We start from the raw sequence: 12,944 nt of genomic DNA, 5'->3' as shown, positions 1-12,944 counted from the left end.
TGGGAGGGATGAATGAGGGGAGCACGGGAATCTTTAGGCCAGTGCAACTATTCTGTGCGGCACAGTAATTATGGACACATACTGTACGTTTGTCAAGACCCACAGAAGGTACAACGCAGAGCATGAACCCTGATGCAAGCTATGGGCTTTGGTTAATTTATCAATATTGGATGGGGCGCCTGGGTGGCTCAGTCGGTTAAGCGTCTGCCTTCGGCTCAGGTCACGATTCCAGGGTCCTGAGATCAAACCCTGCCTGGGGCTCCCTGCTCAGTGGGGAGCCTGTTTCTCCCTCTGCCTGCTGCTCCCCCTGCTTGTGCTCTCTCTCCCTCTCTGTCAAATAAATAAATGAAATCTTGGGGCGCCTGGGTAGCGCAATCGTTGAGAGTCTGCCTTTGGCTCGGGGCGTGATCCCGGCGTTCCGGGATTGAGCCCCGCATCGGGCTCCTCTGCTGGGAGCCTGCTTCTTCCTCTCCCTCTCCCCCTGCTGTGTTCTCTCTCTCGCTGGCTGTCTCTCTGTCACATAAATAAATAAAATCTTTAAAAAAATAATTAAATAAATAAATAAATGACATCTTAAAAAAAAAAAAGCAAAGAAGGCTTCCAGGTGATGATATGACAATGCAAGGCACGGAACAGCAAACGCAGATATATGTCTACATAGCCACCTACACATATGCCGTGTGCGTGTATACACCGTGTACGTGTATGTACACACACGCACACAAACCGCGTGCATATCGCTGACCTTTGAACTACATGAACACGCCATCTATTTAACAAAAGAAAGTCTGACCGGTATATATTCAGAAGAAAGCCAGAGGCGGATAGAGTTAAGTCCCCCTCCCATCACTGCTGACTCCCTCCTACCCTCCCCGGAGGTCAACGCTGTCCAGGGCCTGGAGCCTTTGTAGCCCTTTCTAGTTTATGCATGTACGTGTCTGTTCAAAAACACAGCTCCCTTCCCTTCCTTCTGTCTATAAATAAAAATATGGTGCTGTTTGGTTCTGCGACTCCGGTTCTCACCCACTGATGCTGCAGGGATGGCCCACGTCATCGCGGACGCACGTTTGCTCACGAAAGCAGGGCTCATCGTGGTGCGGGACTGTCTGCCTAAAGAGCGTGTCTATTCTGTGATCATAGCCTATCAAGTCTCCCGCCAGCCAGACATGCAGGTGCTCATTTCGTGCTATCCCTCCGAGATGTTTTCACCACATTTATGGGAGAAAATGGGCACCTCATTTTTTTTTAATTTACTTTTTTCAGGGTGCCTGGGTGGCTCAGTCGGTTAAACATCTGCCTTCGGCTCAGGTCATGATCCCTCGGTCCCCGGGATGGAGCCCCTTCCGGCTTCAGGCTCCTTGCTCAGCGGGGAGTCGGCTTCTCCCTCTGCCTCTACCCCTCCCCCACCACTCGTGCTGTCTCTCTCCCTCAAATAAATAAAATCTTAAAAAAATAGAATAAAATAAAATTTACTTTTTTCTTGATAAACTATAAGGTTGGTATTTTTTTCATGTGTTTTGGGAACCTGAATTAGACTCTTATTTGGGCTCTTATTGACTTGTGGGAATTTCTTTACGTATACAAATATATAATAAACATGTTTAAATATATGCATATAAGCATAAACATTTAAATGTATTAATACTGTATAAATATGCTTACATGTACATATATAATTAGAGATGTTATATATATATATATGCACAGCAAGTACTTTTTCGTAATTTGTCACTTGTCTTTTAACTTTATTTACAGTATCTCTGACTACCCAGGAGTTTTAAAGTTTTAATAGTCTCCAATCAGCCAACAATTTCCTTTATGGCTTTGGGGTTTTGGGTCTTGCTTTAGAAGACTTTTCCTACCCCAAGATTATAAAAAATATTCTCCTGTAAGATTTCTTCTAATGCCTTTTTTTTTTTTAAAGATTTTATTTATTTATGTGACAGTGATAGACAGCCAGCGAGAGAGGGAACACAGCAGGGGAGTGGGAGAGGAAGAAGCAGACTCCCAGCGGAGGAGCCCGATGTGGGACTCGATGCCGGAACGCTGGGATCACGCCCTGAGCCGAAGGCAGACGCTCAACAACTGCGCTACCCAGGCACCCCTAACGCCTTTTTTTTTTTAATGTCTATAATTTGTCAGAATTTAATTTTTGTTTATGGTGTGAGGAAGGAATGTCTTCTTCCCATTAGGAAATTAGCCAATCTTAATAGTCTTTAGAAACCTAGATGTGGGGACACCTAGGTGGCTTGGCTGGTTAAGCATCTGTCTTTGGTTCGGGTCATGATCCCAGGGTCATGGGATCAAGTCCTGCATCAGGCTCCTTGCTTGGTAGGGAGCCTGCATCTCCCTCTCCGTGCTGCTCCCCCTGCCTGTGTTCTCTCTCTGACAAATAAAGAAAAAAAGAAAAAAAAGAAAGAATCCTAGATGTGGAATTAATAATTCAGACACACTTTGTATCTAACTCATCAGTGCCTAGTATGGTCCTGGCAATTTGATTTACATCACCTGCTTTTGTGACCACAGCCCTAGACGATATTAAGACCCTATTTTAAAGATGAAGGAATTGAGGCCCAGAGAGAGGCAATGCCTGGACCAAGCTCAAATGGGGAGTTCTCACAGCAGGAGAAGGAAAGGTCTGGGGGTGGGGCAGAGCGATGCAATGACTCTGGGGATAGAGCCTGACCTGGGCGGGGAGCCTCGGTCTCACCTCCAGGCAAGGACCAGGGTGCAGTCAGCCAGAATGCACATCTTGGCCAGCTCCTTGAGGGCCTGCTGAGGATCTTTCTGGGTGGAAAAGAAAATGAGAATGAGAACTCTGGTAGAAAGCAAGGAATTACAGACTTGAAAACACAGTAGGTTAGGATGCCAAGAGCCCTCCACTCGACTGACACTCCCTAAGCTCTGACTGGGTGCCCACTTGTGCTGGGCAATGCTGGGACCCCTGAGTAACCAAGACAGCCCAGGCTCTGCCCTCTGGAGCTCCCAGTCTAGTAAGGTAGATAAAACTGTCCCCGTAAAGTGATGAGCCAGAGTGGCCAGGACTGGGATGGGAGACCAGGAGTATCTGACCTGCCTAGGGGATCAGGGAGAGCTTCCTGGAGGAAGGAACATCTGAGCTGAGACCTGAAGGAGGATGAGGAGGACTGAAGGAGGCAAAGGAAAGCAAAAAATGGAATTCCAGACATAGGGAACAGCTTGTGCAAAGGATGGGAGGGGAAGAGGGCTTGAGGAATTGTGATTCACACAGTATGTGATGAAGAATGTACAGGGGTGACCACACGGAGGCTTTGAAATGAACCCACAGAGTGGGGCAGGGGCAGTCACACAGGGCCTCACGGGCCACGGAGGGCACTGGGGAGCCACGGAGGGATCTGGACAGCAGATCTGTGCTTTAGGGAAACCCCTCTGGCTGCTGTAAGGAGGGGACCCATTGAGGCTGGAGGCCATGAGACAAGGGAGGAGGCTGGAGCTGGGGCCCAGGTGGGCCGGGCTGGGTGGATAGACAGGATGACACAGATTCAAGACACGTTTAGGTGACAGAGGGCTGGTCTCAGCCGAAGTGGGGTAGGGAAGGAGGAGACGGATGATTTTACCCTCCTCCCCGCTTGCCAACACAGGCTGTCAATCTTGGACGTGAGAAGTTGGTTCCTCACTGAGTTTTCAACTTGCATCTTCCCTCAGGATTCAGCAGTCCACTTGGCTGCTGTGAGGCCCAACGCGCCCCATTTCACAGATGGGGCCAATGAGGCTGGTGGGGGGAAGTGACCACTGCTTACCACGTCCACCTGGACAAGCAGGACCCGCAGGGCGAAGCTCTTCCCCAGGCTCTGCAGCCGCTCGTGGATGTAGTCTGGGTGGAGGTTGTGGTAGCGGAGGCTGGGGGGGCAGGGGAGAGGGAGGGATTGGGAGGTCTCAGTCTCCCTGAGACCCCGGGAGCCCTTCTTCACTCTCCCTGGAAGGCAGAGGGTGTGGGCAACACAGGGATCCGAGGCTCGGAGAAGTGAAGTGACCTGCTCCAGGTCACCCAGCAAGGCAGGGGCACAGTGGGATCAGCAGCAAGGGCTGCCTGGCTCTGGCTCCTTGGAGGGACGGACCCCAGGTTCTTCCCGGAGGCAGAGAAGAGACTTGGGCTCTGGGTAGAGGACAGGAGACCAGGGCTTAGACAGCGTGGACTGGGGGACACTGTGCAGCCGGTCTTGGGAGGCAGGCCCATCCCAGGGACGGTCTGCTTTGGCCTCAAAGGACACCGGCAGGGAGAGGGTGGAGTGGTTCTCCAGCCAGGGAACTAGGGGACATTGCTGCCCAGCAGCCGCCAGCTCTCCTACCTTGCACGGAGGAAAGGAACTTAGAAGTTTCACTTCCCCCCTCTAGCTCTGTCTGGTGAGGGACCCCGGGGATTAGAGAGGGAACGTGCTTCACAGGGGTAGAGATTAGAGAATTCCTGGCTCTCATCCACTCGTCCTGGATGTCTGGGACATGAGTGACCCAACCCCCAACTGGCTCAGACCCAGAAGTCCAGGCCCACAGCCCCCTCTTCCCTCAGACCCAGGAGTCCAGGCCCCCAGCCCCTTCCTCCCTGAGACCCAGGAGCTCAGGCCCCCAGCCCCTCCTCCCTCAGACCGAGGAGCCCGGGCCCCCAGCCCCTCCTCCCTCAGACCCAGAGTCTGGGCCTGCAGCTCTTCTTGCTCTGGGCACCTCCAGGCTAAGACCTCTCCCTCCCACACAGGCCCCATCTAGGCCCAGAGCGACAGGGCCACACCAAAAGATCTCCCACTGAATGGTCCAAAACACCGGGGCAAACCCCCCCAGGCCTCCCTGGAAGGTGGGGCAGCCCCTCAGAGCTCACCTGAGAAACAGGGCACAGGTGCTCTGGCCCAGCACATAGTCGGGAAGCACGTCACCGAACTCCCAGGGCACGTTACGCACAAACTTCAGCACCGGGTTGCCCCTCTGGGGAGCGAGGAAGGGCCAAAGCCATTAACCGGAATGGCCCTGGGACCACTGCCACCCCAGGGCCCCCACCGCTGTCAACACCTCCCCACCCTCTTCCTGCCTGTGCCTGTCCTCCCCTTCTCCACAGTCTACCTCCTCAGCCTGAAATGTCCTTGGTGCTCTGGCTCTGACCTAGGCCTCTCCCCCCAGCCCTGGGCCTTAACTAAAGGGTCCCTGAGTCTCTCCAGCTCAGCCCTCTCCCCTAGCCGCACGCGTGTGACCTGGGGTTGAAGGACACTTCCTCCGGGATGTCTACCTCATTGCATCCCAAGTGCCTTCAGCATCAGCCCTCACACCTGCCCCTCCTCCTGGCCCCACTTTGGGGACAGCCCCACACCATCCAGAGACCTGAGCCGGGTGGTGGACACTTCCCTCTCCCCCTCTTCCTCCAGGTGGGACGTCTACCTTCCAAGCATCCCCATCAACATCTCCCCCTCCACTGCCAAAGCCCCTGCCCCACTTCCTCCTGACCTCTGCACAGACCTGTCCCTTGCCTCTCTCAACCCTGCCGTGGCTCCCAGTGTCCTGAGAGGAAGCCCCAGGTGCCCGGTGACCCCTCACAGGTCACACAGGCAGACTTCTCCCTCTCACTCCACTCTAAACACACACCGTAGCCCAAGACCGAAAGTCTCTGAGCAAGTCAGGCTCTAATCCATCCCATCAGTATTTACCGAGCGCCTCATGCATGTCTAAGTGCCGTGGATACAGCAGAGACCAAGACAGACAAAGATCCCTGCCTCGCAGGGGACACAGACATTAAAGAAAATCATCTCAGGGACGAACGAGTAATTATTACATGCGGTGGAATGCGGTTCTAAAGACAGGGCAAGACCCGCTTGGCAGTGGGCTGTGGGCTGGGCAGAGCTGGGGTGAGAAGGGTCCACAGAGGTCCTGAGTCGCACAGGCCCTGAACTGAGGCACCTGGGAGCCAGAGAAGGGCCTTGAGGAAAGGAGGAGCAGGATCTTACTTTTTTATTTTATTTTTTATTTTTTGAAGATTTTACGTATTTGAGAACAAGAGTGAGGGGGAGGCAGAGGGACAGCAACAAGCAGACTCCCTGCTGAGTGAGGAGCCTGCCGCGGGGCTCGATCCCAGGACCCCGATACAGGATCCTACTCTTATTTTTAAAGGATTACTTTGGGGTGCCTGGGGGGCTCACTTGGTTAAGCATCTGCCTTCGGCTCAGATCCTGATCTAAGGGTCCTGGGATCGAGCCCCACATCAGGCTCCCTGCTCAGTGGGGAGTCTGCCTCTCCCTCTACCCCTCCCCCCTGCTCATGATCTCTCTCTCAAATAAATAACATAAAATAAAATAAAAGGATTACTTTCTCCCCTTCACACCCACTCGAATGGCCAAAACGGTCAGAAAGACAGACAAGGACAGGTGGTGAGGATCTGGGGAAACTGGAACCCCCGCCCACAGCTGGTAGGAATGTAAAATAAGGCTGCGTTGGAGAAAATGGTTTGGGAGTTTCTAAAAAACCTCAACACAGAGTCACCCCATGACCCAGCACCTCCACGCCCACCTAAATACCCAAGAGCACTGAAAACCCGCGTCTACCAGAAAACCCGAACGCAAACGTTCCGGGCGGCGTCTTTAGAATAAGCAACAAGCACAAACAGCCCGATGACGGCCCATCCGCGGAGGGACAAGAATTCTGGCCTGGCACCTGCACACGCCGGGACACTACTGGGCCCGCAAAGGGAAGGAAGGAAGCTTGGACCCTCATGGAGGAACCCGAAAGCCTTATGCTGAGTGAAAGGAGCCCGACGTCAGCCGACAGACATGTGAGCTGTTTGCACTTTCTGGCTATTGGGAACAAAGCCGTGGGGACCGTTCGTGCGCCAGATTTTGTCTGGATGAATGTCGTCATTTCTCCTGAACATCTACCTAGAAGTAGGCTTGCTGGGTCATACGGTAACTCTTACGTTTATTTTTTTTTTTTTAAGATTTTATTTTTGGCGGGGCACCTGGGTGGCTCAGGTGGTTAAGCATCCGACTCTTGGTTTTGGCTCAGATCGTGATCTCAGGGTCGTGAGATCGAGCCCCGCCCTGGGCTCCTCGCTCAGTGGGGAGTCTGCTTGAGGTGCGCTCTCTCCCTCTGTCCCCCCACTCTTGTTCTCTCTCTTCCAAATAAATAAATATTCTTTTAAAAAAAATTATATTTTTTAAGGTAATTACCCCTAACATGGGACTTGAACCTACAACTCTGAGATAAAGAGTCGCACACTCCAATGACGGAGCCAGCTGTCAAGAAATAGTTCTTGAATGAATGAACACATGGGAGGGCAAGAAATTTAGCTGCACTAACGCAGTCGCACCCCCGAAAAGAAGAATCAGGGTGTTATAGACTAAACTTTTGTGTCCCCCCAAAATTCACCTATGGAAATCCTAACCCCCAATGTGATGGTATTAGGAGGGGAGGACAGGCAATTAGGTCATGAGGGTGGAGCCCCCATGAATGGGATTGGTGCCCTCATAAAAGGGACACGAGAGAGCACCTTCACCCCTTCTGCCATCTGAGGACACAGTAAGAAGACAGCAGTCTATGAACCAGGAGGCGGGTCCTTCCTGTGCACTGAATCTGCCAGTGCCTTGGACTTCCCTGGCTCCAGAGTTGTGGGAAGTAAATGTTTGCTGTTTAAACTACCCAGTCTATGGTATTTTTGTTATAACAAAACAATAGGACACGAGGCAACCTCAACCCACACGCAGTACTTGAATGGATGAATGAAAGAGGGGCGCAGCCCAGAGCACAATGGCCAGAGCTCAGACTTCCTCCCACTGCCCACCAGAACTCCCCCCCCATAACCTGAGTTTCCCACCAGAAAACTCGAAGCCTCACTTCTCCATCCCCTCCTCACCTGGCGGGGGCTCACAATGATGCTGCTGGATTTCGCGCCCGGTTTCGAGGCCTGATTGGGGGTCTCTCCTGCCAGGGGCTCTGGCCCCGTGGGGTGTGGAGCTCCAGCCCCTCCCGGAGGTCCCGAGATGGCATACTCGGCGTATGTCTGAGGGGCTGCCTGAGGTGAGGTCTCCACGGTGGGCAGGCTCCGGGTGGATTTGAATAAGGGCTTGACCTGTGCAGGGGAGGGGAGTGTCAACATCTAAATCGAGCCCCTTCTCCCCACTCCTCAGCCTCTGCACTGGTCCCGGCCACCATTTTCTCTCCCTTAGACCACTGCAGTCATCTCCTCACCAGCTCCCTGCCTACACCCTTACCCCCCAGTCTGTTCACTGTCATTTCACGTCCCTCTGCTCAGAGACCTTGGTGGCTCCCATCTCAGAGCAAAAGCCGAAGCTGTCACCATAGCCCACAAGGCTCTAGAAGATCTGTCCCTGCCCCCTTGCCTCAGAGGTCTCGCCTCCCACCTCTTTCCCTTTGCTTTTTCTAGCCCAGTCCCACTGGCCTCAAACTCCCTGGGCCTTTGCACTGGCTGTCCCCTCTGCTTCCAGATGTTGTCACATAGCTCACTCCCTCACCTCTTTCACATCACTGCCAAGATGTCACCTCCTCAGAGAAGCAGTCCCTTGACCTAAGGTAGCACATCTCCCCCATCATCCCCTATATCCTTAGCCCAGTTTGTTTTTCTTCCTAGCACAGAGGGAGCAGCCAGTACTCAGCACCAGCCAATTGTTTTCCTGCAGGAATGCCATCTCAGTGTCGTTAGATCCTTCCATTTACCAAAGGTTGTCAAAAGCGCAGACTTTTTTTTTATTGCAAAGCCTTCCAACTGTCAAATGTCAACAATAAATTCATGCTTTGCAAACCAGGGTGCTGTCCACATAAAACACATCCCAAGGCCACTCCGTTTGCCGGTTTTTCAGCCCCTGCCTGGAGACCTCTCTTGGAATCACCATGACATTTTACAGCTAGGGAAACAGACTTGGCGAGAGCAAAGGTGTTTTCCCAAGGTGACCCAGGCCACATTTCCCAACCCACCCTGGTGGTCACAGGCCCCTTCCTGTCCTCCTTCCTCTCAATCACCCCCCAGCCTCCCAGTGTTCTCCTCATCTCCTCGTCCTACCCCTGCAGGAGGGGCCTCATCCTCGCCCAGCGGTATGAAGAATTTCTTTCTCGCGGGTGGCCCAGAGGGCTGCCGCACTCCCTCTTCGTCCATCCCAAGGTTCTTCTGGGTCCTGAAAATGAAGACATGGCGGCGAGGGCGAGTGAGACACCAGCGCCTGCATTCCTATCCTCCCAGCAGGAACCCCCACTCACAGCCATCCCACCCCAAAAATCCCGGGGCTCCATAGCACCGAGTTCCAAACACCCAGCGTCCCAGATTCCTTAAAGCCCCGCCCACACGGAGCCTCCACCTTCAGATCGCCCCGCCCCTTACCGGTCCACACGATTCATTAGCCCCGCCCCTCAAGGGTCTCACGTCCTATTCGTCCCGCCCTCACTTGTTCCCCGCCTTCGTTTGCCCAGTCCAACCTCTGTCCCCTCCGTCCCGCCCCCAGGGCTCGCACCTGACACCCTCCCCTCGCTCCATCGCTCAGACACTGCAACGACTGATTGGCTCCCGTGGCTGCCAATCGCCTCCCCCCCACCCCTCTCGACCCAGCCCAGCTGTCGGAGCGCCGCGAGGACTCACCTCTTTGCCCCCGAGCCGCGAGTAGAACACCGGAGAGGGACTGAGGCGTCCCACCGCCGACGCGGCCAGCGCGTCCCCGAGCTCGCCGCACTTCCGGCCTCTCTAGCCCTCGATCCCGCCCTCACCGTTCCCCAGAGGGGTAGAGCTTCGAGAGGGGCGGTCCCCGCGCAGCTCTCTATGGTCCTGGAGGACTGCGGAGGTCTGGGTTGGAGAAGCCGATGAACTACCCGCCTGAACGACTCTGGTTGCCGAGAAGTTCAGTTTCGATGCCCTTATTAAGCATCTCCTTGTGCTCGGGCTCCGGACAGGATTGGGGGGGGGGCGGATGGCGGGAGATCAAATTAGGTTCCTCCTCTCAGTCCAGACTTGGGTTCCCATCCCAGCTCTGCCATTGACTTGGCCTCGGTTTCCACATTCATTCATTCTTTCATTCCACACGTACTCCCCGAGCGCGTCCTCTGTTCCCGGCCCTGTGCGGGCAGTGCTAACGACTCAGCGGTGACCATTGACAACCACAGCTCCCTCCTGTCCTCCTGGAGCTCCCAGCCCAGTGGGAGAGACACACTCGTTTTCAAACAGTGACGACCCCTGGAGCGGGCAAGGCTGGGACGCGAGACTCCAGGCCTCCGGGGAGAAGGGAGGGGAGGGCTGGGGAGGGGCCGCCCGACCCAGCCCGAGGGTAGGGAAGGGCTTCCTGGAGGAAGGGACATCTGAGCAGAGACCTGGTTGATGACTTAGTATTAGTCATTTCCTGAAAGAACAGTATCACACTGTTCTAACTTGCGGCTCTCTGGTTACTAAGGAGAGAGAACATCTTTTTGTGAGTTTATTGGTCTTATGTAGTTTGTCTTCTGTGGATTGCTTGCTCATATCCTTTGCCCATTTTTTTTAATGGGGTTGCGTGCCTTTTTTATTAGTATTAATTTGTAGGAGTACATTATGGATTCCGATTCTAATTCTTGGTCAGTCATATATATATTCCAAGTATTCCCTCCTAGTTTGTACTTTGTGTTTTAACTATGTATTTATTTATGTCACAGAGAATTCTTGGTGTTTATTCACACCTGTTTATCAGTTTGTTCGGTGCTGACTTTGGCTTTTGGTGTGTTGTTTAAGCGACCTGCCATACCCCAAGGTCATAAATATATCCTGTAATGACTTTTAATACTTTCAGAGTCTCGATTTTGTTTTTGTCTTTAAATGCACTACGGTAGGAATTTATGGTGAATATAGCCAATTGTCCCAATACCGTTTACTTTAAAAATCAATCCTTTCACCAATTTTGATATTTCACCTTTATCATGAACCAAATTCCCATATATGCATGACTCTATTTATGACATTTCTGTTAAGTTTTATTAATCTTTATATCTGTTCCTTGCCTCCATGCTGTACTGTTTAGTGATTTTATTTTGATATGTTTTGTGATTACATAAGGCAAGTCCCCCCTCTGTTCAGTTTCAAATCTGTCTTTACTGTTCTTACACTATTTCTCTTCTAGGTGGATTTTAGCAGCTGCGTTTCCACTTCTGTGAAGAATCCTATTGAGATTGAGATTGGAGTTTCAATGAATTGATGGTTTAATTTTTTTTAAGATTTTATTTATTTGTTTATTTGAGACAGAGAGAGTGTGAGAGAGAGCACAAGCAAAGGGGAGGGGCAGAGTTAGAGGGAGAAACAGACTCCCAGCTGGGCAGGGAGCCCAACACGGGACTCCATCCGAGGACCCTGGGATCATGACCTGAGCCAAAGGCAGACACTTAACCAACTGAGCCACCCAGGCGCCCCAACTGATGGGTTAATTAAAAGACATCTTTTTCTTTTTCTTTTTTTTTTTTTAAAGATTTTATTTATTTATTTGACAGAGATAGTCAGCCAGCGAGCGAGGGAACACAAGCAGGGGGAGTGGGAGAAGAAGAAGCAGGCTGCCAGCAGAGGAGCCTGATGTGGGGCTCGATCCCATAACGCCGGGATCACGCCCTGAGCCGAAGGCAGACACTTAACCGCTGTGCCACCCAGGCGCCCCAAAAGACATCTTTTTCATATATCTGAATATATTGATTGTCTCTCTCTCTCCAGTGATTCCAGCTTTTGTTAGGAGCCTACTATGAAAGTTTTTTATAAATAATTTTTATTTGTACAGTTGATTCATAAATACATTTTTGTATTAGTCTCCTAGAAGAGCTGTAACAAAGTATCCAAAACTGGTGGCTTAAGTAACAGAAATGAATTGTCTCACGGTTCTGGAGGCTAGAGGTCCAAAGTCAAGGTGTTGGCAGGGCTGTGTTCCCTCCAAATGCACAAGGGAAGGATCTATTCCAGGCCTCTCTCCCAGCTGCTGGTAGCCTCAGGAGTTTCTTGGCTTGAAAATGGCCATCCTCTCCCTGTGTCATGGTCTTTTCTCTGTGTGTGTCTGTCTCTGTATCTAAACTCCCCTGTTTTATAAAGACAACAGTCATTTTGGATTAGGGCCCATGCTAATGACCTCATTTTAACTTGATTATCTCCAAAAAGACCTTATTTCCAAATAAGGTCACATTCTGAAGTACCAGGGGTTAGGACTCCAACATATCTTTTTCGGTGGACAGGAGTCAACCCATAACAATTCTGTTACTTTTTATAACCTTCTTCCTTCTGAATTCATTTTACTACCTGCTGGAGTCCATTCACTTCTAATTCTTACAGAGAGCATTCTGGACAGTCATGTTCTGAGTCTTGCTCATCTCAAAATACCTTCATTTCATCCTCACACTTGGAGTCTCCGATTCTGGGTTCCTAGTTATTTTTCTTGCGAAGTTGGAAGATATTGGTCCTCTGTCTCCCTGGCTTCTGGGTCGCTGATAGGAAGCCTACCATCCCCATGATTCTCCCTCCTACCCATGCAGGCTGATCGCTGAGTGTAATTCTCCCCCAATGTCATCTGCTAGCAGTGTGACCTTGTGCCAGCAACTCAGCTTTTCCTTGTGTATCAGTTTACTCGTCTCTAAAATGGGGATGGGGCACCTGGCTGGCTCGGTTGGTAGAGCGAGCGACTTTTGATCTCCGGGTTGTGAGTTTGAGCCCCACGTTGGGTGCAGCGATTACTTATAAATAAATTAATTAAACTTTAAAAATAAATAAGATGGGGATAACAATAGTAGATGTATTAGGAGGATGAAATGAGTTACGTGTAACATGCCTAAAATTGTACTTGGTACACAGTGGGTGCGATATTTGAGTTTGTCATAGAAATAAAATAGCCCTAACCAAGTCCTGGACAGCAGGGGCTGGAGCTGTGGTGGCCACTGCTGTATCACAGCGGACCTCCCCGCCCCACCCCCACGTCCCCACCCACCCTTACCCCTCCCCA

The 12,944-nt window shown here is 51.7% G+C and overlaps 1 protein-coding gene across 2 annotated transcripts in view; it reads right to left on the bottom strand.

Moving 5' to 3' along the window:
• ERCC1 (ERCC excision repair 1, endonuclease non-catalytic subunit) overlaps positions 1 to 10,224 on the bottom strand; it is a 15,759-nt gene extending 5,535 nt beyond the window's left edge. Inside the window, exons 1-6 of one of the 2 annotated variants that reach the window (XM_011231061.3) lie at positions 9,596 to 10,224; positions 9,026 to 9,137; positions 7,862 to 8,077; positions 4,850 to 4,953; positions 3,780 to 3,879; positions 2,711 to 2,787 (exon numbers count right to left, since the gene is read on the bottom strand). In XM_011231061.3, the coding sequence (XP_011229363.1) occupies positions 2,711 to 2,787; positions 3,780 to 3,879; positions 4,850 to 4,953; positions 7,862 to 8,077; positions 9,026 to 9,118 (590 nt within the window). In that variant the 5' untranslated portion in view covers positions 9,119 to 9,137; positions 9,596 to 10,224. Of the gene's footprint in view, positions 1 to 2,710; positions 2,788 to 3,779; positions 3,880 to 4,849; positions 4,954 to 7,861; positions 8,078 to 9,025; positions 9,138 to 9,340; positions 9,432 to 9,595 lie in introns of those variants that run through there. The other variant, XM_019804860.2, reaches the window with a different exon arrangement.
• Between the last annotated feature and the right edge of the window lie 2,720 nt (positions 10,225 to 12,944).

Source organism: Ailuropoda melanoleuca, chromosome 12 (genome assembly GCF_002007445.2).
Source record: "Ailuropoda melanoleuca isolate Jingjing chromosome 12, ASM200744v2, whole genome shotgun sequence".
NCBI classification, from domain to species: domain Eukaryota; kingdom Metazoa; phylum Chordata; class Mammalia; order Carnivora; family Ursidae; genus Ailuropoda; species Ailuropoda melanoleuca.
This window is presented reverse-complemented; position numbering and strand designations above follow the sequence as displayed.